Source organism: Neovison vison, chromosome 5 (assembly GCF_020171115.1).
Source record: "Neovison vison isolate M4711 chromosome 5, ASM_NN_V1, whole genome shotgun sequence".
Classification (NCBI taxonomy): Eukaryota; Metazoa; Chordata; class Mammalia; order Carnivora; family Mustelidae; genus Neogale; species Neogale vison.
In genome coordinates this window covers 69172068-69197967 of record NC_058095.1, presented here as the reverse complement: position 1 = coordinate 69197967, position 25900 = coordinate 69172068, and the positions used below count along the sequence as shown (strand labels likewise).

Here is a 25900-nt window from a genome sequence, read left to right as displayed (position 1 = left end):
ACCTGCCCTGCCCACGGCTCACCGAGCCAACTACTGCTGAGGGACTAACCAGCTAACGAACACCGAATCCTGAGAATGGCATTTCCCCCGAAGACCAGCTAGCCACGGTGTCAGGTAGACTACACTGGGCCCCTTGCATCATGGAGGGGGCAGAGACCGGTCCCCACTGAATAAACAGATAGTCCAGTCATGGACACCCCCACCCCACCTATCAGCACCACCGCCCACGGTCACCTTCCACAAATAGCTGTTGATCACAGAACCCAAATCACAGCAAGGGACACTCACGACAACGGGCTTGTGTCCATGGAACAAACTGTTCTTACTATATCATCCCCCACCAGGAAGCAGCTGGGCGTACTGAGCTATGGTGAAGGAATGTGGTGCCGTCTCTCACAAGGACTTCCATGCCTTTAGCCACAGACCATGATCTGGTGCTGATTCCCCAACAGCCAGAACATACAGGTCTGCAGATCAAGGAGTGGGAGTGGGGTTGGCACTCTGCAGTATTACACTTAATAAGCCAATCACAGAATCTTTGAGAGAGAGACACACACAGGGAGAGAGGGAACACAAGCAGGGAGAGTGAGAGAGGGAGAAGCAGGCTTCCTGGTGAGCAGGGAGCCCAACATGAGGCTCGAGCCCAGGACTTGGGATCACGACCCAAGCCAAGGGCAGAGGCCCAACAACCGAGCCACCCAGATGCCCCTCACATAATCTTTTTACTCCAGGCCTGGAAAATGTGGGCTTTGTTGGTATGGTGGTCTTAGACGCTAAGGGGGTAACTTCCCCTGAGGGACACAACATTGGTTCTGGGTAAGCCCAAGGAGAATGCCACTCAGTGGTGACAGAGAACTAAGCCTGAGGTCCAGAGAGATTCTCCAGTGTCTCCTGGTGTCTCCACGCAAGGGAAATAAAGCAAAGGGAAGTAACTCACAACAAAGGTTTGTAGACAGACACTTTAGCAATGAAGGTTTGGGTTACCCAGGTAAGGGAGGTTCTGAGGACAAGGTTAAGTGTGGAGGGTGGTTGGGGGTGTCACAAACGTCCACTACAGTCCTGTGAGAGATCACGGAATCCAGGGCAGGACTAATGGCACATTTTCTCTGTACTGACTCACACATGCTCTTTACTCATCTGGGGCGATCCCTGCAAGAGTACATTGCTATACTGCACCCTGGGGCTCGTCGCCAAATGTTGGCAAGGACTCCTACATTTCGAGAACTCCTCAGGTGACAACGGTGACAGCGACCAACTCTGAGAGTGCATAGTTGTCCTGACTCCCAGATGCCTCACCATTATGCCAAGAGCAGGAAAGAGAAGATCAGGGAAGCAGTGAGCCAATCAGAGAAAGTGAGGAAATGCGGGGTGCGCGGACTTCCTGCTACCAGAGCCCTGGCTGCTGAGCTCAGGGCGGCTGCTGCAGCTCCAGGGTCCTACCCTGGGAGCCCTGCAGTGCGGCCGCGCCTCTGCAGCGCCCTCTCTGGCTGCTGTCGGTAGTAAGGGGAGACCAGCCAGTGTTCAGAAGAAAATGTAGCTTTATTATGACATAGGAAAGACTACAAGCCATTAAGGGAGAAGACTTGACAGGTCCTCAAAATGACAGGTAAAAGGGAGGTGTAAACATCTTGGTAATAAAATCCACAGCACGATCATTGGAATCTTTTTCTTACAATTTTTGTTTTCAAGATTATAGTAAACGAAACAGTCACTTGAATTGTCAAAAGAAGGGCCATGTGGCCCAGGGAAAGCATACACACCAAGCCGAAGGACAAGAGCGAGGGGCTATGTGTTGTGGGGTCAGGGGCATTGCCGCGGGAAGGAGGCCTCAAGATGACCCTGCGCCCTGGAGAGGCGGCCTGGTTGCTCGGGCTGCCCGCTGGACCCCCACACTCCCAGCACGGACCCAGCTTAGAGCTCATGTCACAGCTCTGGAGATGGAAAGCCCGGTTCCCTATGATGCGGTGAAAGGGCTGCCAACGTCTCAGAAACACAGATTATTTTAAAACCACTGGTGGGAATGTGGGGGGGCCAGTGGGGATCACCCGATGATCCCTTTAGTGTCAGATGCACTTGGTAATGACCTGAACATGTATATAGGGGTCTTTACAAGGAAACAAGAGAGCCATGTTCCTGAATTTAATGCCTGGCCTGGGAGCAAAAAGAAACATTCCCAGGCCCACCATGGAGCATTCTGTGAGTCACAAAGTAAATCCCAGCGACCGACATCCTGCTGGCCAACACTGCCCACGCACGGTTCCTACAGTCACAGGAGCTTCCCAGCGGCAACTTGCTAACGCTGGTGTCAACAGGGAATAACAATTAATCTGGATACAAAAACTTAGAGTCATGTCTACAAAAGAGAAATGTGGCCTCATCACCTATCTCCAGACCTCATGCTCTTGGATCAGGTGAGCTCTCCCGAACATGAGCAGACACAGATGTGGAAAGCAGAGCTGGCCAGACCACAGGGAACCTGCCAGAAAACCCAGGACCATCCAGTATAGCCAGGTCTCACAGCGGCAGAGCTCAGGGCTCGAACTCCACAGGCCAGCTTCAGCCAGTTTCTTGCTTGACTCGCTCCTTATTAAAGGGCAACGGCGCTCCCACAAAGCAATCTTCACAACAGTTCCTCTCTTACATACACCACCCAGCCACGTGGGGCCATTTCTGAAAATCTGCACCCACCCTTGTTCCTGATCATTCCTGCTATCACAGAACACGTATTCCCAAACAGCAGAAATACACTGAGCATGAGCTGAGCAAGAGCTTAAAAGCTGCATCACTAAAGGCTCTGTCATCCAGGATGCTGCCGCAGCATCACTGCTGTTTCACATATTCCAGCACGCTCCACACGGAGCGGTAACAACTCAGCGGCTGCTGTTCCTACCCACTTCCTACCTTGACTAGCTGACGAGCCAGATCAAGCCCACTGTTTCTGCATGGCCTACCAGCTCAGCATAGTTTGCACATTTTTAAATAGAGAAAAAACCCAAATTCCATAACAGGTGAAGACTGTCGAATTTTAGTGTCCGAAAGAGGTCTTCCTGGTACACAGCCATGCTATTCTGTTTCTGTACTATCTACAGCAGAGACCCCGCGGCCTGTAAAGCCTCAATTTATTTACTATCTGGCTCCATAAAAAATTAAAAAAAAAAAAAAAAAAAAAAGGAAAGTAAATATGCTGAACTTGAAACAGAGGGTTCTCTTCTCCAGGAACAAACATTCCACAGCTCAAAAGCAGACCAGGCTCCTAGGACAAGCACTGCTTGTTCCCCAAAAAGACATTAAAGCAGCTTTTCCACCCCCACGTCTGGGTTGTTAAGTTCTCAGAAACGGACAATGGAAGTTTGTGTTTGGACAGACAAGTGCATGCAGGGTATCTTACAAGGACCAAGGCAAACTGTCCTGTCTCCTCCAGCAGCTCCTCCCTCTTCCTACTAGCTCGCTGGCCCAGCAGCCTGCCCCTGCTGCGGCTCTAACTACATCAGACATAGGGCGGAGGCAGCAGCACGAACCGCAGGCTCCACCCGCCGCCACTCCAGCTTCCATCCGACCCACGAGCCGCCACGTGGCCACAGGGAGAGCGAGTGGGACGAGGGGCCAGGAAGAAATAGGAGGAAGGAACAACGAAGCCCCTGGAAACACTTCACTTACTCAAAAGATCTAACAGGACAGAGACACTTACTAGCCTCAGCCTGATCCTCGGCCGCCGCCCCCACCAGCCCTCACCTGGACGGCGGATGCTTCCAAAGGGGAAGGGAGGAGGGGAAGCAACAAAACCAGCACCGATGAAAAAGCAAGATTCACTCTCGAGAACAAAGGAAAATGATCTAAATTTCTGTATAAATGCAGTAATTCATTCACGTTACTACCATTACATTGATGAAAGTCACCATTGTGGAGAAAGAGAAAAGGGGAGAGAGCTATGAAAGTGCCTATTTCTAAAAAAAAAAAAAAAAAAAAAAAAAAAAAAAAAAAACCAAAAAACAAACAAAACCAAGAGAGACCACCTGGGCTGACACCTCCACATGCAGTTGGGTGCTAAGTGATCTGCGCAACAGACGAGCTTGGGAACCCGCTGGAGTCCTCGGTTCCGCGGGCTCGGTGGGGGTGGGAGGGTGGGGGCGTTCCTCTATCTGCTGAGCAGACGCAGTCTAAGTTGCACGCTATCTATGTTTGATACTAAACCCGCAGCGAGGAAGGTGCGCACAAAGTCCTCTGTCCTCACACCACGTCTTTGGCTCCTGTATTTCACTGTTTTAATAGACCCATGATAGAAAACCGGGTTGGCGCCTTTTTAAACTGCTCTGTCACGCAGCCAAGCCGCAGCCCCGGGACCCGCTGCTCCCCCCACCCCCGCCGCACGTGGTCTCGAGGAGCACAGCAGACGCCCAGGGACGCACCCCCGGGGCCCCTCCCCACGCAGGGCACATCCCCCCATGTCGCTGCGTCCGCTGCGCAGGTCCCGGAGCCTCCTTCGGAGAGCAGCGCTCGTGCACGCGGACGCCGTGATCCTGGGCACCCATGTGGCCGCAGCTGGGCCCAGGCTACAGGGGAATCCGATGCTCTCGGGGGCACTTCTGTGGTGGTGGGGTGGCTTCATGAAGTCGGGGAAGGCGGAGATCACCTTGGGAGGCTGGCCAACTCATCGCCTTCATTTATGGGGACCAGCCGCAGGTAAGGCTACTCATACTCCAGAAACTGTTTGTGGTAGAACAGCAGGTATCTGAGAAGGCAAAGACAGGAAGCGCGCTGACACTCCAAGTTACCGGAGGCAGAAGCAACACCGCGCCTCACCACCAAGACACCGGCGCGGGGGTCTCAGAACCCACTGACGGCCTGACGGCTGGCCTGGCTGGGTTCTGGCCCCGAGGAGGAGGGGCCTTGGTTGGGCAGCAGGTTGCCCACGGCGAGTGCCCGTCCTGCTCCATCTGCCAGAAGTCCGGAGTCCATTAGTCCCGCCCCCACAGCTCCTGAAGCTTCTCCAGCTGTCCACCTCAACTGCGCCTGTGGCCGCGGCTACTCCAGGGAGACTGTTGTCAGGCTTCTAGTCCAAATCCGCCCCTTTGGGTGGCTCCTCTGGCTGCCTCTGCGCCCACAAAGCTATCCTCTCGCACACAAATTGTTCTACAAGGCTCTCAAAGGGCGCCCCACTGCTTGGCGGCGATAGAAAGCGCACACGCCTCAGGAGTGCTCTGGGAACCTTCTGAGCCCATCTCTGGTGGGGGTGGGGAGCGGTCCATGGACAGTCTCAAGCCAAGTAAGGACTTCAGGGCAAAAGGCCAGGGAGGAATGAAGCGCCTCAGGAAGAAAGGAGCTCCCCAAGACCCCACGTGGTCGCTCAAGCCATGGAGAACAGAAATGACCACCCCCACATTCCCAGTGTTAGGGTGCTCACCGAGAGTGATCCCGCCCACCCAGGCTGGCAACCTGTCCAGAACAAGCCTGCACGTGGGAATGGATGTACACTCAGGGAGCCGGCTGCCGCCCGGACGTACCCCTCACTGTCCAGCACATCCTCAATGCTGGCCTTGGTGATGATGGCATCGTCACACTTGAACCACTGGTCCTTGTGCTGCCGGATGAAGCTGGTGTAGTGGCCACTCTCCAGGGTCCCTTGGTGGTTAACTACAGCAAACAAGGAGTACCTAGTTTGGGAGTGTGGGAGTGGGGAGAGAAGAAGAGAACTTAATCTGATCACCATCAGAAGCCGTCAGAAGTCTGCATGGTGCGTAGCTAACAGACCCCAAACGAAACACCCCAGGAACGAGAGCAGGAGCCCGGCAGGCACACAGGCCTGCCCAGCCCACCTAGCTCTCGAGCTGCTTTGCGGAAGCCACATTCAGTGGAAGCGGGGACAGCAAGCTGCACTGGCGATGCTTTAAGCCCACAGTCCTTTGTTCTTTCCCCCACAGCGACGGTAAGCAGGGGGTGAAGGGAAGAACAGAGGCCTTACTGCAGCGCCGGTGGAGGCAGAGGCCGAAGGGCCCCAAATTCAGACACAGAGCTCTCATGCTAGCAGCGCTGTCCGTGGCCAGTGCGAACCCTGCTCCCGTGCAGGAGCTGGGGCAGAGGGGGCAGGCTCCTACATCGGGCAGCTTTATGGTACGCCTGTGAAAATCCTTCCCCAAGAGGATTTCAGTGTTTTCAACAGGGGCAGAGGAGCAGCAAGATAGGCAGCCGGCCAGCGGCCAAAACAAAAGAGGAGCTGTGCCATAGGGGGCCTCCCCGCATGGCCCACCTATGGTCCCATGCTCCCTGCTCATGCTGGAGACGCGCCCACCCACGAGACACCACTTACTTATTGTCATTGTTGAGACTGTCTGTTGGCTGCTGGTACTGTCCGTTCATCCTGCTCTCTTTGCTGTAACAAAAAACAGCACTTCCTCAGCATCATTTAAAATAATTAACCAGGGGCACCTTGGTGGCTCAGTGGGTTAAAGCCTCTGCCTCCGGCTCAGGTCATGATCCCAGTATCCTGGGATCACATCCCGAATCAGGCTCTCTGCTCAGCATGGAGCCTGCTTCCTCCTCTCTCTCTGCCTGCCTCTCTGCCTACTTGTGGTCTCTGTCTGTCAAATAAATAAATAAAATCTTAAAATAAAATAATTAACCAAGCAGATGCCTGGCTCGAATGACGGTACCCCTGGGTACTACCACTGGGGCCTCCTCTGCCAGATGTGGCACTCGGTGCACTTTAGACATGCTTTCTAATTCTTCCAGCAGCTCTGCTTTCTAGGGGAAGGTGAGGAAGCGGAGGCTGGAGCTGGAGAACCAAGCTGCACAGAGCCAGCCCAGATGGACCGGACTCTCCTTGGCTGCTTCCAGCCAAGCTCGTGGTGATCTATTAGACTGTAGGAGATAATGCACATTTCACATATGAGGGAGTGTCGCTGTGGTTTGAAGGGCACATTTTAAGTGGTCTGGGATATCAAGATTTGAATCTGTAACTGCAACACTAACTGCTTAATGTATCCAAAATCAGTCCCATCAGCAGCAGCGCTGCCTGCCGGGATCCCACCGCGACCGCTCCCCACGTCTGAGGGCTGCTAAAGGAGCGCCGGGGAAAACCTGAAGCTGAGGAAACTCCTCTGTGTCCTGGGTTAAGACCAGGATAATGATTCAGTTTCAACAAATGCGCTTCTAGTAGCCTCTATACCAGCTGATCGCAGACCCAGAGTCGATCCTGGACCCTATGGAGCCACAGCCCTCCTGATCACACAGCGGCCCAAACCCTTTCATACCTGGACGCCATGAAGGGGGTCATGTCCAATTCCAGGGGAAAGGACACATATGTAGTGATCTTCCGCCTCAGCTTGGCCGAGTGCTCGAATCGCTAGAGAAACCGGGGAGAGGGAGAGAAGGAAAGGGATGAAGCTGTAGAGGTTTCCTCTGATGGTGCTTCTCTGGACACTCCCAAAAGTGGGGCTTTTTGTGGCCTTTCTGACTTGCCCTTTGGCCACATCTAGAACTTACAGACTCAGTAACACAGTATTAATCTATACAAATCTAATTTATGGGGTCCAAAAATGCAGTCTTGAAATGATGGGGTTGTTCAAAGTGAATGACACCAAGTGTGCAAAAAAGTGATCTTACAACAAACCCAGCGAAGGGCAAGGTGGAAGGAAACAGAACAAACATCCATGAGCTCCGGGAGCAAAAACGGACCTACTGTTCCTTTCAGCAAAGACATTCCTCTGACTAGACTGGGGCCACTAAACCAGGCAGCAAGCCAGGAATGGCTGGGGGTTTTTGCTGAAAGGGTCATAAAATGACCATAAAACAAAGATCCTATGTGGCCATGAAGCCTGAAATATTTACTCTCTGACCCTTTATAGAGAAAGCTGACCAACTCATAACACTCACGGTCTCGTTTGCTTTTAAGTAAAAGGAACCCAGAAAACTCTGGCGTTGGAAGGTGGGGAAGCTGGGGAGGAGGAAGAGGAGGAGATTCTTCACCCCCGCCCCCAGGAGAGTAACTCACGTCCTACTGTCATCATGAAGCAATCAGTCTGGCTCACCACAAACCCCTTGCGCAACGGAGGAGGGCAGCGTCACAGCGTACAACCCTCCTGCGCCCTCCATGCTCGTCGCTGAGTCATGGCAGTTGTACAACGTGCTTCTCTACACCAAACCGACAGGCTCGCAGTGGTACCAGGGACTGAAAACGGAAACTGCTGCGGGAGTCTGCTTTCTAGAAAACTTACTTTGAGATGAAAACAGGCTACAATGGGCAGTTTCTTCATGGTGAGCTGCTTTGTGGACTCCTGGTAGCTGTGGCAGCCGCTGCACTTGATCTTGGCACTGCTCCCTAAGTGCTCCGGTCTCGTGAATCTGCAGGACACGTGGACAGCACAGTTTAAGAAGAAGAAAAAAAGATGGAGAGGTAAGAGAGGAAAAGATGGAAAATTATTATTCTGTCACTTTCCGTGAGTTAATTTCCTACTAAACATGCACAGAGTTAGTGTTTATAATTCCACAATGAAAAAAAGAAAAACTCAACTATTTCTTCCTTCATCTCTTCCCCTTAACACTTCAAGAACGGTCTTAATTCTTCTTTGAGTTAAAAAATCTTGTGAAACAGTAGTAACTTTTAAGACCCAGCAATTCGAATTTCAGGAAAAGGAGAACTCACGTTCATGAGAACAATGGTACACAAACGCTCTGAGCGGCTGCACCCGGGACAGCTGAACACCGGGCAGCTATCAGTGCTCTCCAGTACGCAGACGTTAAAGCAGCGGCTACAGGACCCCCCCACAGAGTACTCGTGGGCAACAAACAGCGACAAACTACGGAAACACACAAGCTGGAAGAATCTCCAGAGACCTACGGCCAGGAGCCTGGGAGATTTCAGAGGTCATATGTTCTACAATTCCATTTACACGACATTCTCAGGACTCCCGTGGCTGCCACGGGTTATGAGGCAGTGGTGGGGGGAGGGACAGGTGGGGATGGAACTGTCCCGCATCTCAACGGCATCGATGGAATATCCTGATGACACTGCACTGTAATTTCAGAAGATGTTATCACTGGGGGGACTCTGTAGAGGGTAGCCAGTTTTTTTTTTTTTTTTTTTTTTTAAGATTTTATTTATTTATTTGACAGACAGAGATCACAAGTAGGCAGAGAGAGAAGAGGAAGCAGGCTCCCCGCGGAGCAGAGAGCCCGATACAGGACTTAATCCCAGGACCCTGGGATCATGACCTGAGCCGAAGGCACAGGCTTTTAACCCACTGAGCCTCCCAGGCACCCCAGCCAGTTATTTCTTACAAAAACGGGGAAATGATGGTTTCCAAAGGATGAAGACTGACCACGACACAGCAGGGCCGCACTGAGCAGGACAGCAAGCATTTGTGGCACAGGGTGGCTACCCATAGAACAGACGTTTCAATGTGATTTATGTCAAGTTTTTTAAGTGTGAGGCTGAAAAACAAAGTTGACCTTTTCACAACTGGGTCTGGAAATCTCCATTTATCCATCGGAAATTCGTCATCTTCCCAGAACAAGAAAATGCTCCCTCCTGACTCGCAGCTGACCCCGCCTGCCCCAGGAGGTGCCCCGAAAGTGGGAAGCCAAGGGGAGCAGTCAGATCTCGTAGGGAGAAACATGGGACAAGGCATCGGAGCGTGTCTGCCCCAGCCTGTAGGAACTAGCCCACAAATGCAGTTGGCAAAGTCCACAGGGAGGGTAATTCTGCGAAAAACAATCTTGTCTTCTCAACACAGACACAGCAAGGCAACTGAAGAGGGGGCTGAAGCCATGGATTTGCAACCAAAAGTAATGTGCAGGGGCGCCTGGGTGGCTCAGTGGGTTAAAGCCTCTGCCTTCAGCTCAGGTCATGATCTCGGGGTCCTGGGATCGAGTACCGCATCGGGCTCTCTGCTCGGCGGGGAGCCTGCTTCCCTCCTCTCTCTCTGCCTACTTGTGATCTCGCTCTGTCAAATAAATAAATAAAATCTTAAAAAAAAAATAATAATGTGCACACCTAGTCTGGATTCTGACTTGAACAAACTGTACGGAATACTTTTTTAATAAAGACTATCAGGGCAGTTTGGACACTGGGTACGTGACCGAAGAGAGAAGAATGTTCCCATGTCTATAGTGAAGACTCTAAAATAACGTAACTCGCCACACGCGACCCCATAATGCAGCTTTCCAACTCAAACCCGTGTGGCCCCAGCCCACCCAAACTGCTTAGGAACACACACCAGGGGCCACAACTGCTTCCCTGACGACTAGCCGAGCTTCTCCAGTCAGCACTGACAGCAGGGAAAAGTACTCAGACCGTGGGTTACTACTGGGCACAGAGAGCACTGTGCAATGAGGAAAAACAGGGACTTTTACAACTGGAAGCCCAAAGCCAGCCCAGAGCAGAAATCAGGCAGAGGATTCTGTCCGTCCAGCAAGCAGTCAAAAAATAGGTGTCTGATGGTGGGGAGCAAAGTCCCTGAGGCAACAAAGCTACCAAGCCGGGCTTAAAGAACACTTCCGTGAAGGAGTCCCCAGGCACCTTCTCCAGGGGAGGAAGGAAGCGCCTGGGGCTCAGACCACAGGAACTCTCCCCTGGGACAGGTTGGAGCTTCCTGAGACATAGCCTTCTGCGGCTTGTCAAGTCAGACTGGGGGTGGAGACATTTTACTTAGCCTCAAATCTGGATACACATGCGTCAGCCAGTTACAACCTCTCTGCTAAGTATCACCAATTAAGCACCTGAGCAGTAAGCACTCTGCTTCTCCTGCAGACATGCACTGCAACAGACAGACGCCCGTCCAGTATAAAATACAGAGTCCAAAATCATCTTTTGAGGTTTTCCCATTTTGTATTCTTCGGGAAGTTCCTGATTTTTGGTCATTTTTTTTTTCCATGTGCTCCTAAGTGCTCATCCTCCCTGCCAAACTACGCAAACTTTCCGACACCAGATAGGTCAACCAAACCTGCTTCAACACTCAGAAAATGTCCCACATTAGCTGCAAAGACGGTTTGGCTTCGAATTCACATAACTGTGAGTAAAGGATGGAAGGACCACAGAGCTCAACCCCCATCATCTCCTCAACTATCTGTCCAGGCCATCCCTAACGTTTGGGGAACTTCCAAACCTAGGTGGGAGGCAGGGCTCATCGTCCTTCATAGAAGGTTACCACAGAAGTTTGGACACCTGACCTAGGCTTGGCCAGCTGGACACCCTTAATGAGGACTCTGTATCTGGGAAAGTCGCTCTTGAGAAGCATCTGCAGGAAGAACTGGTTCGGCCAGGAGCCCCAGCTCTGCTGCACCCAAGAGCAGCAGGCCGATGGTGGGCAAGCCTTGCACGGTGACCACATGTTTGCTAAGCTGGGTCCTCTTCAGCCTTCCTGGGGATGTGGTGACACCCAGTACCTTTTCCTGCCTAAGTTCAGCAGAGCCCCCTCCTGCCACTTGCGAGCGGTCTGACCCGGTGCACCCTCCTCACGCACACATCCAGCAAGGACCACCACCATGCGAGGTGTGATGGCGGGAGAGGAAGGGAGTACAAGGCAGTCTCCTGCCCCGAAGAAGCTGCATTTCAATCTGGGCTGAGGAAATACGGCACAGACAGCAGAAAGCAGAGACAGCAATATACTGACGAGAGCCAAGGGCACAGCCTGAGGCCAATGCAGGAGGAGCATGGACACCAAGGAAAGCGACTGGCTTGGCAGAGGGCTCCCTCATCACCAGGGCCCCTTCTGTCTCCCACTGAGTCCACCTCCTGCCTGCAGAGCTCCAGGAATACAGGCTGAGCACTGCCTGGAGGCAGTTCCCTAAGGTGGTGGCCACCACTTACCCTCATGAAACACTACAGGACTCGAGGGTCTGGAGCTATGGAATTCCATCTACCTTGACTTCCTCCTGCCGGGTTTGCAATCTGCTCTCAGCCTAACTCAGAAAGGGTCCCTTTGCTGTTAGCATGTTCAAGATGCATGTTCTCTGCCCTTCCCCAGCCACTCGGCCGCGGACCTAGCCCCATGTGGCCCCCAACCAGACAGGGGCCAAGTGTGGCTGCCCCCTCCGTGCCCACTTGGTGGGCAAAGCTGCAGGTCGCTGAAACATAGGACTCAGTGTAATGAAGCTGTAAACACTCCCTTTGAAAATGGTGGGCTTTTCATTTCCGATGTTTTGCTTAGTTTCCAAATTACAAGTTTGATGTCCCACTTAAAACTGGACGTATCAGTGTGAAGGAGCTGACGCATTTAAAAATTCTTAGCAGGGGTGCCTGGGTGGCTCAGTGGGTTAAGCCTCTGCCTTCAGCTCAAGTCATGATCTCAGGGTCCTGGGATCGAGCCCTGCATCGGGGGCTCTTTGCTCAGCAGGGAGCCTGCTCCCCCCCCCCCCCCGCCTGCCTCTCTGCCTAATTGTGATCTGTCTGTCAAATAAACAAATAAAATCTTTGGGGAAAAAAATAAAGTAAAAATTCTTAGCATGCACCTCTTTGAACCTGCTGACTATACACAGGAGGATAAAAACCCAGAAGTCTGCCCCTCTGCCCAAGGACACACCTGCACTGACCTTTAATTAACGTAAAAGAAAATAAAGGCTGTAAAACACTAAAAGACCATTAGAACAGTTTGGCGAAGGTCTCTGACCTCCCCGCCGTTACGTGAGCGCTGCCCGAGCACAGTGACAGCAGCGGTGCCCACACCCAGCACTCGTGTCAGGCAGAGACGAGGTGACCGGACAGGCGCAGCACCACAACAGGCCTGCTGCCCGCAGAGAGGGCCCTGCCTGACGCCGGGTTATCAGCCACAAACGGTGACCATTACTGAGCTGCCCCCTCAGCTCTCGGGTTGGTCACCCGGCGGGGTGGAGCAGAGCTGTAACGCACACAGGCTCCCTGCAAGGCTTTCAGAGCCAGGAGAGACTGTCCAAGCCGCTGGGCACCACCTACAGCCGCCTGCAGGCTGTCCCGTCTCATTTTCTATACCCAACACGTGAGAGAAAATTCTACTGGGCCCCAGACGGTCCTGAATTTCTTCGGACTCTCCCCTGACCAACCAGTACCTCGAAGAACCTGAAGGCAAGAGAGACAAATGCTGGCCAAGAAAGACCATTCTCTGTCTCCAGAGGGGCCGGCGGTTTCTTACCTTCGCAGGCAGTCCGTGAGCGTAGTGGTTCCCGCTACGTGGCTTTCCCCGTTCACCACGCTGCCCTCGCTCCCGGGGCTCAGGGGCCAGAATGGGGTGGAAGAGCCAGGCAGATCCAAACTGATGTCCCAGAAGGGGTCTATGGTGGTAGACACTCCACTAGAAGCAAGAGGAGATTAAGATGCAGGAGAGAGCGGACGGCCACGCAGCCTCCGAGGCAGCAGCTGGCCCACGGCGCCCACCGCCAGACACAGCTCTGCTCATCCACCCACAGGACATGGAAGGTCAGACATCGCAAGACAGCTCCCACCCAACGTGTTCTGGCTCTCCAGGGGGCCCTACGGAGGAAGAGGAGGTAAACCACTTCACGCAAAGGCTGCTCCGAAAGCAACGGTTACCGAACCCAGAAGATCATCATGGTCATTGTTGGGTTTTCTGAGAACCTGGGCCCGTGTCCGTTAGTTCTGAACTGATGAGCCTACCTCAGCAGCATCTGAATCCGGGTAGGAATCTAGAGCCCCAGGCACGCTGCCTGCGGAGAACACGCCAAGCAGGAACGGGCCCTAACTGAACAGAGCCGTCTCCCTCTTACAGACGGACTGAAGGACAGGCTGGGGGCTTCACTCCACATATTTAAACCGGACATAAACCTGAGACCATCTCCTGCTGCCAGAATTCAGCAGCACGGAGTCGACAAGAAGCTTCTTTAAAATGGAGAGTCTAAACACTGGAGTGCTGCCCACCCCGGCATCTCCGTCCCAGAACACTGTGTGCACGACCCAGGCCAAGCTGCTCCCCTACCACCATCTCTATTCTCTACCATTCGCACGGGGGAATCTAGCAGAGGTTCCGAAATAATTTTGAGTAGATCGTGACCAGAGTTTTAAAAAACCCTGAAATGGAATAAAAAACAGGGCTGCCTGGGTGGCTCAGTGGGTTAAGCCTCTGCCTTCAGCTCAGGTCATGATCTCGGGGTCCTGGGATAGAGTCCCGCATCAGGCTCTCTGCTAGGCAGGGATCCTGCTTCCTCCTCTCTCTCTCTCTCTACTTGTGATCTGTCAAATAAATAAAAAATCTAAAAAAACAAAAAAAAAAAACAAAAAAAAAAAAACCCAAAAAAAAACCAGAGGAGCGTGCGTGGAGGTCAGGAGGGAAGGTTCCTGCAACCTCACTGATCAACGCCTCCTCTTCCTGGAAATCAGAGTTCTTGCATGCTGAGCCAAGCCTACAGCGGTCATCAATCAGGGAGCCCACGCTGGAGAATATGGAAACGGAAACCATGACGTGAAAAGCAACACACTTAGGAGCTCGGGCACCAAGGATCGCCCGCATGTGCGCCAGTCCCTCTGAAAGGCAGGGCTCGCTTATGTGGCTCCTGTAGGGCAGAGATGGGGGATGGGAATAAAGACGGCCCTGGGGACCCTGCTCCGGATGACCTACAGTGTTCGGGAGGACCTGCCCCCCAATGGGTCTTCTCTGCCAGAGTGGTTTCCTCTCAACACAGCCGATGGCTCAGCTGCTGAAATTCAACTGGTCCTGCTTCACGTCTGGCTGCCGCTGCACAGGCTCCTCAGTAAGAGCCAAACCCCCCGGTCCATCCCACTTCACCAAGGAGGCACAGCCGTGGGGCACCAACTGAACTTCCAGCTCTAAAAGTTAAACTTTTAAAAGCTGCTCAGAACACAGCAGTGTTGTTGGTTGAAAATTTCCCAGGATGTTCAGTAAGCAGCACCTAGGGTCCCACATCGCAGTCTGGGCAGCACAGACCAGGCGGGCCCTCGTGTTCCAGAAGAACGCTTGGGGCTATGCCAGGAGCCTCACACTTACTGGCAGACTTGGCATGTGACGTCGGACTGCAGCCCACCCGTGAAGATCTGGTCGATGATGCAGTTGCAGTGGTTGGGGTTGTTGGCCTTCTTCCCATTATCATCACCTGGGGAAAGACTGTAGCTGTGACGTGCATTCAGCCCAAGTCAGCTGGCTTCCCAGCGCCATGGGCCCAAGGCGCAAGGCCATTCGCCTGCAGAGGCTCACAAAGCCCGATACAATCACACGGGCGCAGAAGGACCCTTATGAGAACAGGGAGGCTTGACGGGGAAGGAGGTAACAACCCAGCTAACTTATGTTCAGTGCTCTTTTTTCTCCACTCCCTACCATCCGCCAGGCTCCTATCTAGGCACCAAGATATAGCTAACGCCCAGTCACGGGGGAGTTAAGGATTCCCATCTGCCTGCACAGGACAACTGAGCAGCCCTGCCACGGCGGGCACCCCACGCTGCTGTGCCTGATCTCCCCCTGCACTGCACAGTCAGGCACCTGACTTCAGAAAGCTTCTCTGCAGGACTCCCGCCGGGTTGTTTCCCCATCAGCTCCTGCGCTCTGTAACCTCACAAACAGCCCTGCTTTCCAAGAAGCTGCCCCCAGAGAAGTACCACTCCCATCCTCTCTAGCTCAGTACGGGTTTTACTGATTATCTTCAGGTGCAGATACTGAAACGCAGCGCTTACATGCGGAACATGATATGTGTTCATCTGTACCCTAAGTACATACTATAGAACTTCCATTGAACAAGATGAAGGGGAGAGACTAGGTCTATCTGTATGTACGTTTCTTCTCAAAAAAGTGGAATTATTACCTAGGAATAAAGGATGCCCACGGGGTCTTTTGACAGCACACTGCCTAGAGAGATTAGATAGAAAATCATACCCAGGAAGATTTCAAATTTATAGGAGAAAATGTCAGGACACAGGAAAATACATGTAGAAAGCCACAAAGGAAGAGAAGCCAAAAGGTCCCCGATGCCTGCAGTCACACAGGAGCACGACCAACCAAGTCAGCCAGCAAGGCCGAAGGGACTCAGAACACCCTACTCCGGCAGGAGGAGCCACGCACGTGAGACCTGCGGAAGGGAGTACATCAGACCACTGGGTCCCTATCACTGTATCTGTTTCTGTCCGATGAATGTTTGCACAGCAATGCACCTGAAGCAGCTGATTTTCAGGACAGACTCCTGCTGGTTACAGAAGTCTCGTGATTATCCTCAAGGGCCTGGAATGATAGCAGTCTTACACAGCGGCTCTTTTCGGTCTGCGTGCTACACTTCCCACTAGAAAGCCAAACCTCACCTAAACTGTTAAGCCCTGTTCAACTGGGTTCCTCGGGCGAGCACTGAAAGGATGTGTTTTTCAGGAAAAGAGTACACACAAAAGCCAGAACCCAAAGCCACACAGCTGATGAGAACAAGCCATCTTATTTGGAGTTTGTCTTGCTTTGAGGTTGTAATGTCAGACCACGCGGGGCATCTGGGAGAGCAGCCCCGTGACTGGACAGAGGCTGAGCAGGAGCAGGAGGTGGCCTGGAAAACAGAACTGTGGCCCAATAGAATCACCAAAACCCATGGTCTCAGCCCAGAGGCCACAGGTAAGCAGGTGACGTGGTCACCCGGACACACATCAGCTACACCTGAGTGTGCTCTGTGAACTGGCACACGAGCATCACCAGGGACCCAGCAGGAATGACAACTGCTGACCCTCACCACACCCACTGAACAGAAACAGCAGCATGCCCTCCAAGGGACTCTGAGCCACACTCAAGGTCGGAGAATCCCCGTCACCTAATCCTGTGTCAGCACACTTGGGCACAGGGCCTTCAGATGGGGAACCCCGCCACAGGGAGGGCAGGGGGAGGGACCCAGGGCCTTGTTATTCAGTCCTAACCTTCTGCCCCGAGCCCGAGAGCTGCTGCCCAATGTCCCCTTTCCCAGACTATCCAAACCCACCCATGTCTGAGACCCCTGGGGCGGCTGCCCCGCTCTTGGGGCCAGGCTGTGGGAAAGAAGTCAAGATCCAGAGACTTTTGAAAAGCCCCTGGCTGGACCCCAAAATGAACAGGACTTGGGTCACGGAAGCATGGCAAGCATGCAGGTCCCGTTTTGTATTCTCAGCTCATTCCGGCGACTATAGCGCCACAACCAGTCCTTCTGGAGACCCCACGAAGGGAGGGAGCCAGTGCTGACAGTACAGCTGCACTTGGAGCAGATGTGGAAGTTTCTGGCCTGCCAGGGGCCACGATAACCTGGAGAAGCTGCACACCAGCCCCCTCACAATCAGGCCGAGAGGAAGCCGGCAGCAAAGGATGAACTTGAGGCACAGGCCCGTCAAGGACGGAGAGCTCTGTTCACTGTTACCGTTTTACAGGACCGACCACCATGCTCCTCTCCTCCCAGCAAAGTCGGAAGACAATACCTCCAAACTGTTCCCTCCTCTCTTAAGACAAATTATGAAGAACCTCTCTGGGGTATTAAAGATGAGAAACAACACAGTCAGAACACAAGTGCCATATACAAGATTCCCTGCCCCTGGCGTTGTGTGACAGCGCCCCCTCCCTCTCCTGGGGGGGAGGGTAGAAGTGGGGGGCACGGAGCCTCACCTTTGCAGTGTCGGTGCAGGACATCCAGGGCAGCGATGAGGAACTCGTGCGCGTCCTGCTGCTCGTACCCCGCCAGGTGCCGTGCATGAGTCCACACCAGGTGCAACAACTTGTAGGGGATGTGGGGGGAGCGGTGCCCCGAGTAGAACTGCTCCCAGAGACAGGAAGGGAAGGGGAACAACTGTCAGCAGGAAGTACCATACACGATTAAAAAAATCTGTTAACAACCACCTAGAACTTCTTGCAGCTACTCTGACAAAAAGGTTTCTGTTTAACGCGTTCCTTTTTTTTTTTTTTTGGAAAACGTATTTTTATGTGGACTCACTGGACTTTTTAAATCATTTGTCCCTTCCGACGGCTGATTTTCTACGGATAAGCCAAAATGATGAACTGGGAGTGCGTGACACAGACACAAGCCCGGGCAGGGCCTGAGAGCAGCCTAGGATCCAACCAAGCAGAACAGAACCTGCTGTTTGGGGTGGAGGGCCACAAAGACAGAGGCATTCTAGCGAAGCACATGGAGGCCTGGCAAAAGGACCACTTTCCTTGAGAACAGAGGACAGGAGGCAATCAGTGGAGGGTGAAAAGACCCCAGCATTCACAGACAAATGTCTTCCACCGGCTGCCCTCTTCCAAAGGGCTCTTCTCATCCTCCAAATCGGCACGCCGCCTCTAAGCAACGCCAACAGCCCCTGACAATTCCCTTTGGGAAAAATGTCCCATAAGAAACGCACGCATTATTCACTGTGTAAGGTTTCAGAAACCTGCCTTCCTTTCCTGTGTCAACGTGATTTCATTTCAAGGAAAAACACAACATGCAGTTACAGAAATGGTACGCCGCCCACGCCAACAGTGCTCACCTCCTGAAAAAGCGACGACATCTCGCAGACCAGACAGGAGCTGGGGCTCTGCATCTCACACCTGTGCCTATCAGAGAGGAAGAAGTCTCGCAGCAGCGGCGTGTGGGTGAGCGCCTGGACGATGCAGTTCATGAAGCAGGTGTTGCCAAGGTTGATCAGCCCTCGCAGACCTGGGCAGGATAAATGTGAATCTCGCTTACAGGACAGACTGTCACGGCCCCAGGGGCAGTGACTGTTTCTGTCCATTACCACGAGGCCCCCTAAACCTAGCACACCTCCCCCGGGGGCTGCAGGTGCTCCAGAAGTAGTTGGTGGGGGGGTGGCAAACGATAAAGGCTTATACAAGGGCTTAAAGAGAACCACACCAGGAAATCCTCCCGTTCACGTCTACTTTGAAACCCAGAGAAGCCAGCCTTGCTGGCAGTCGTCACAAAGCCCCGCTCCAAGCACTGTCGCCCACCTACCTATGGTGCAGTTGGAGGTGATCTTTCGCCTTTTCGGGTTGTGCTTCAGTAGTTCCAGCTCCCGTTTGGTAGGTTCCCAAGTTGAAAACTTCTCCCCAACGCCTAAGCGGATGGAAGACAGGTTTTCATCAAGTGTGTTTATACATAAAAGCGATGGTGACAGAACATTTAGATCGGCGTGTGTTTCAAAGCCACAACACGAGGTCTTTCCAGACCATATTATATTGCAACGGGCTAGAAAGAACACTTAAAGGGAGTTTCTTTTGGAAAATGTGTGGTGAATAAGCAGTTTCCTGTGAGAAGGGCAACACCTCCCATTAACAGTACTGTAGCATTAATGCCAGTATGGGGATTTTCGGCCAAGCCTCTAACCCTTGAGCACAGAGACTGCAACAGCCCCGGCGGAAAGAGCTACACTTGGCACTGAGGTGAGGGGTCTCCGTGAAAAGACTGAAAGCGACAGGGAGAAAACGCACTTGCCAAAGCACAGTTTGAAAACACCTTGTGTTAAACAGCTGTACCCATAAACGATCTGCACCACAGACAATGGTGCGGGTGCTAATAGTCACAACTCATCTTAATACGTGCAACAACTGTTCCATGTGACTTAACATTTCTGCAACATTCAATGAACTTGAAAAGACATTTTATCTCACTGACACATGGAATTATAGAATAATTTTAGAAGAGTTGTTTTATTCCGGGTCATTCATTTCTGAGCTCCTGTAACTGAAAGACTTAGTTGCAATGTTACTAAATTTTTGAGGGAGAAAAGAATAGGAGGTTGGTTAAAGAGACTGTTCTCCAGAAAAGATCTGTTACAATTGTGATCACGGAGAGCACCTGTTCCTATTGTTCCAGTCTCAAAAAATGGGGCTGCTTAAAAGCAGAGCAATTAGGGACAAAAACTGTGAAGCAGAGACAGGGTTTCTATGTTCTCTCTGTGAACAGTGGAAGCTGTGTTCATGGAGAGATGCTCACTGGTCAAGTGGGGTCAACCGCACCTCCCACTGTTGGAACCCTCTTACTGTTCCAGCATCTGCTGGAAATGAAAACTAGAAAACCATCAAGGAAACAATAAGAAATGAACAATAGGGAAAACACCCATGTACTTCTGTGTGTCTCCCCGACTATGCATCTGATGAAGAAAGCATGTGAGCACACAGGAGGACAGGGAGGGGAAAGCTCGGAGAGCCCCACGCTGGCACCAGAGCTACTGCCAGAAAACATACTGGTCTCTGCCCCTGGTCCCTGGCACAGAGCTCCTCAAACCCTTATGATTTCCTAAGTGATAAGAGCACTAGGAGCATCTTTATTCCAATGAGGGGACTCCTGGGGGCGCTCCTCGAGAGGGACCGGCTGCCAGAAAGACCACGCCAAGAGAGGCTTGGCATTTCCAGCCTTGACCCCCCCCCCATCCCCCGGCCCCTGCAGAGGGAGACTGAGTTCCTGTCTGGTCAGTCACCTCATCTGCTTCTCCCAGATCCTCAGGTGGCGCCTACAAGAGGAAGCAAGCAGGTGTGGGGGGTTCTTCCCAGCAAAGCCAAGTCCAAACTGCAACCACCCCTCCTCCATAGCTGTCCTATCTCCCAACCCTGACCTTCTCCCTAGATGTTGACCTTTTTCCTGATAAGCTCTGCCCTTGACAGGCAACTAGGAGACAAAGCAGACATGTAAATCTAGGCACAACCAAACCTTGCAGTTTCCAAGCTCTGCGCTGCTCCTCTTTGGCGATGATTTCTATGTCCTTGTCATATATGTAGTCGTGGCACAGAAAGCAGTAGATGCCACCATACATCAGCTCTATGGCTGGAGAGAGAAGCGGGGGAGAGAGATCACACTGAATTAAAAACTTAAAGGTAATGCTTAAGGTCACATATGAAACATCTGAGTGTTCTGGGCATTTTACTGTTTCCACCACGTCCCCTCTCTCATTTCAGACCTTTACCCTAAGCATGTGAGGGATGTGTATTATCCCTGGGAGCTCAGGACTTCTGAGGCTGAGGGGATTGGACTGCAAATGGGAGGCATCACACCCCTATTTTACAAAGGATCTCAAGTTATCAGGACCCTCTGCCTAGTCTCTGAAAGTAAGGGAAGGGGCGCCTGGGTGGCTTAGCCAGGTAAGCGTCTGCCTTGAGCTCAGCATCCCTCCCACACATCCCCCTCTTCTGCTCGTGCCGTCAAATGGGAAAAAAAAAGGGGGGGGAACCTTTCACTGAGTTATGATCAGCCCATAAGGATTCTTAGCCACCTGGACTGCTTTAACTGTTTTACTACATCTACAACTCCTGATATGATTACAAAAATGAATGAAACATCTACTTCCTACTCTTACTTTAACGACAATGGTAAAACATCATCTACCCAGATAATCTTCACTTCTTGACCCACACAGGTGACTCCTGCCTACCTTTGAGTGGATCTTATGCATTTTCTCAACTGCATCATCCATAAAAACTGGCTTTTAGTTACTTCATTATAAAGTAAAATAGTGTCCTTTACTTTAAGCACCTGGAAGAAAGGTGTCTCAATTCAACAAATAAAAATTTTTTCTGGACTGAATTCACGGTGCAGTGGAAGGTGTCTGGGGGCAGTGGAGCAGATAGAGCACAGAGTTAGAGTACCGGGATGGATCCCACCTGTGACCAATCACTCCACTTCCCCGGGCCTCAGCTTCGCTCTGGTATGTGGTGATGGTTACAGCACGAACAGCTCAGAGGTTCGTATGGCGCTTTTATAACGTTACAGCACACCTAGCGCACTGTCTTCATGATCACCGCCTGTATCGTACTCCGAGTCTTCAGCTGCCCGGACACAGATCAGTCTCTGATGGATCTTCGAAGTCCTCTAAAGCAGCCGTGTTAAAGTTCAAGGTTCCTACACCCTCTCACCCCAAACCGACAAAATTCCTACAAATTCCTTCAAAGTCCCCGTCAAAGCTGTCACAGGGAGTGTGGCTGCACCTCGGCACTGTATGCCTTGCACCGGAGAGCTCCCGGCATGGGGGTAGCAGAGCCCGAGGCGGACTACAGTGAGGGCGCCAGGCATTTTCAGGAAAGAAGACATATTCGCTGACACATACGCAAAGGGAGCAGCACAACACAGAGGGCTCTGTACTCGGCGGGGAGTCTGCTCCAGATTCTCTCTCCTTCCCTCTCCACCTGCCCCTTCCTCGCCTCTCAAATAAGTCAGTCAGTCTCAAAAAAAAAAAAAAAGAAAAAAGAAAAAAGAAAAAAAAAAGCTGGCAAATGGCCATAAGGCCAGCAGCACAACTACCAGCCTGGGGAAGGCATGTAACTATTTCATGTGTGTTCAAGTCCCCCTAAACAAGCTCCTCTTCAAGGCACCTTTCCACACCCAACTACTCACCACTACTCACTGTGTGAGGCTAATGGAGCCAACCAGGTGCCAAGACCACTCAGTGGGGGGAGACCAGCCTCCTTTACCAACAGTGGTAGGACAACCAGACACCCACCAACAGAAGCGGGAAGCCCAATCCTTACCCGCCCATCATACAAACACGGACTCAGAATGGGTTAGCAACCTCAATAAAGCACTAGAAGTAAAAACTATTAGAAGAAAACCCAATGGGGTCAAGTCTTCATGATCTCAGATTTAGCAATGGACTCAGCCGTGACACCAAAAACATGAGAACTAAAGAAAAAAAAGTGATAAATTGGGCTTCATCAAAAGCGGACTTTGTGTCTCAAAGGACATTATTAATAAAGTGAAAAAACACCCCACAGAATGGGAGGAAATATGTGCAAAGCATGTATCTGCTAACAGTTCAGTATCTGGGAAAGAGAGAGAGGTATCTATCTCCAAGAGGTATGTGTGAGGGTGTGTGAAGAGACAGATTTCCATAATAAAAAATATATACATATATATTTACCTCAAAGTACAACAAAAGCCCAACCCAATTAAAAACATGACCAGATGACTTGAATAGATATTTCTCCAAAGAAGGTACACAAAGGACCAAGAAGCACATGAAAAAAACATTTAACATCCCTGGTCATTGAGAAAATGCCTGTCAGAGCCACAATAAGATACCACTTCACACCCATCATAATGGCCTGAGTTACTATACAAAAAAGAATGCAAGTGTTGGCCAGCATGTGGAGAAACTGGAACCTTCCTACAAGGCTGGTGGGAACAGAAAGCAGAAAACCGTGTGGCCGCTGTGGGAAAGTCTGGTGGCCTCACAAACACTCAGCAGACTTACCATATGACCCTGCTGTTTCACTCCTAAAAACAGACCTAAAAGAAGTGCAAACGTCTGTCCACACAGAAACTCGCACATGAGCATTTGTTTGTGTGGCATTACTCGGAAGCGCCGAAAGGTGGGAACCACCTGAATGTCCATTAACGGACAAAAAGATGAACAGAATACGGAAGATCTGCGCGATTCGTGATTACTCAAACACACCAAGGAACGAGGTTCTGATGCCCACCGCAGCATGGATGCACACCGAAAACCTGCTAAGGGAACGAAGCGAGACACAAAGGGTCATCTACTGTGACCATTCCTTTTATAAAATACTGAGAACAGGCAAATCCAGAGAGACGAAAAGCAAACTGGCGATCTCCGGCGGCAGGGTGGGGGGAGAATTCATTCCTGGAGGCGGGGTGTTCTTCTGAGACGATGGAAAGTGGAGAGACGGCGGCTGCATAATGTGGCGGGTGAATGAATGCCACCAAGCGCACGCTTTGAACAGCTGGACTGTACGCTGTGTGAATCCTACCTCAAAATAAAATGTAAAAGCAACACCTACGGGAAAGGTAGTTCCCTTGGAAAATTATTTCACAGTCAAGATCGGGGTACGCTGGCCTCGTTGGGAATGCCCGAAGCCACGGCTGACACAGGCATCACGCCTGCAGGCACCACGCGAGGGCCTTCTCCCTGCGTCACAGGGTGACCTAGGGAATGGAGGGCGACACTACCCGGTGCTAAGTGGGCTGAAATCCCGCCCCCACCAGCACGTGCTCTTCTGGGGGCAACTACAATAACTCTTCTTTTTTTTTTTTTTTTTTAAAGATTTTATTTATTTATTTGACAGAGAGAGAGATCACAAGTAGGCAGAGAGGCAGGCAGAGAGAGAGAGGAGGAAGCAGGCTCCCCGCCGAGCAGAGAGCCCGATGCGGGACCCGATCCCAGGACCCTGAGATCACGACCCGAGCCAAAGGCAGCGGCTTAACCCACTGAGCCACCCAGGCGCCCCTACAGTAACTCTTCTAAGACACGTGGAACGAGGCTAAAGGCATTACTTTTGTACCTTTGTGGCTCATGGTGGCAAAATCCAAGTACCGCGTGACTTGCCATAAAAAGAAGCTAGAGAAACTGAGAAACTAGAAAGTATGAAATCAAACAGCTCCGAGTCGGTGGCTCATCCTCCTGTAGCAGGCCCCGCCGTCCGCTAGAACTGCAGCACCCGGCTGAGCACATGGACCAGTCCGGGTCGGAGGACACCAGCCTCGGAGGGACTAGCCCGAATGAGCGGAAGCTCTCTTGCCTTAAGTGTGTATCTATCACGTCGAATTAAGGCAACTTTATAGGGCAGGATGGACAAAGAAGTAGAACCTTCCATCAGACTGCTGTCAGACCCTCCTCGTCCCACACCTGACTCGTATGTCCCTCCGCAAGACCTCTGGCAATGACCTTACTGCTACTAACACTGTTCTTAAGTGCATCACCCACAATATTCAGAGAAGACTCCGTTTAGGCCTCTTTCACTACTCCAACTAAAAACCAGACGCCTGCTGAGAATTTTCCCAATAATCCATTTCCAGTCCCAACACCACACTACTGAGTGTCCCCTGGGAGGGGAAGAAACTACCACAAGGAAATCAAGGTTCCTCAGTCCTCACAGCACTGCTCCATTAGCCCCCCCGGACATCCAACAAAATACTCTGTATAAAATGACGCCCAAAATGTCGACAGCCTAGAGGCTGCTCAGGAGATGACGGGCAGGAGCGGCAGTGAGATGCCCAGAGTGGAGGGCGGGCAGGTGCTCCAAGTCGGAAAGACAGAGACCAGAGGATGAGGTGGGAAGTCGGACTGCCCCAGGTCACTTCCTCACTTCAGCTTCCCTCACCTGTGCCCTCCTCTCTACCCGGACAGAAAACTAATTTCTACCTTGGTTAAACACACAGACAGAGAGTCTTCAATAAATTCATGGACTTAATACAGCATTTCATTAATTCAGCACTCCCATTTCAAGGTTTTGTTTTGTTTCTGAAAGCAAACTTTCTAAAACTTATTCATCCTGGAAAAGTAGAGGCAGGGTTTATCAATCAGGAGGACGAAATGAATAAATTTCTGAAGTGACTTTTACAGATGACTCCGGGTGACAGTAAGATTTTCAGATAGCTTTCCTAAGTGCAAATGTATATGCAACCTTCCACAACCCTTTACCCACACGAAATCCCTTCCCAGGCATGACAGCAGCGTGGCCCCAACGGGTCTGGTACGAGAATCAGACATGGCAGGAATCTTCTTCAGCTGTATTGTAAAAGCACGTATGTACATTAAGTGAATACTAAACAACTTTAACACCTCCACACTGTCCCGAGGAGGGTCTTTTCCCTCGGGTTAGCCAGAGTAAGAGATCACCGGCGACCTCATTCCTCCGTGGGATGTAATTCATGAGAGCAGCACTGCCCCATTAGCTCTCTTTCCGAAAAGGCCAATCAGCTCATCTTCGTAATTCGAGCCCCTCGCTCCAAGCAGCAAGCAGCCTTCTCACCAGCGCTTTCTGTGAGTTCTTGTGACAAGCGGGGCCGTCCCAGAGGGAGGACTCCGTTAGTACATTCCACTTGTACTATTTAAAAAGGCTGGTAAAGAGCTTTAACTGGAGTCACTGAGTCCCCATGAAGTTTCCCTGGCCTGGACCTAACCTCGCCATCACTTAAAACATGATTCTGAAGGAGAGAATCATTTAAGGAGCACAGAAATAAAGCCAAGGACAAAACTTTGCTTTATGTAACTTCCAGAATGTGGGACAGTTGGAACTTCTAAGTTTAAGAAACATTAAGTTTATCTCGA

The 25900-nt window shown here is 51.6% G+C and overlaps 1 protein-coding gene across 1 annotated transcript in view; it reads right to left on the bottom strand.

Annotated features, from left to right (window-relative positions):
• Nucleotides 1-3954: 3954 nt before the first annotated feature.
• USP22 (ubiquitin specific peptidase 22) overlaps nt 3955-25900 on the bottom strand; it is a 46428-nt gene continuing 24482 nt past the window's right edge. Inside the window, exons 3-13 of the mRNA XM_044249259.1 lie at nt 20548-20661; nt 18853-18954; nt 18389-18558; nt 17529-17676; nt 14928-15033; nt 13101-13259; nt 8211-8337; nt 7248-7339; nt 6305-6367; nt 5502-5651; nt 3955-4729 (exon numbers count right to left, since the gene is read on the bottom strand). Coding sequence (XP_044105194.1) covers nt 4687-4729; nt 5502-5651; nt 6305-6367; nt 7248-7339; nt 8211-8337; nt 13101-13259; nt 14928-15033; nt 17529-17676; nt 18389-18558; nt 18853-18954; nt 20548-20661 — 1274 coding nt within the window. The 3' untranslated portion in view covers nt 3955-4686. The remainder of the gene's footprint in view (nt 4730-5501; nt 5652-6304; nt 6368-7247; nt 7340-8210; nt 8338-13100; nt 13260-14927; nt 15034-17528; nt 17677-18388; nt 18559-18852; nt 18955-20547; nt 20662-25900) is intronic.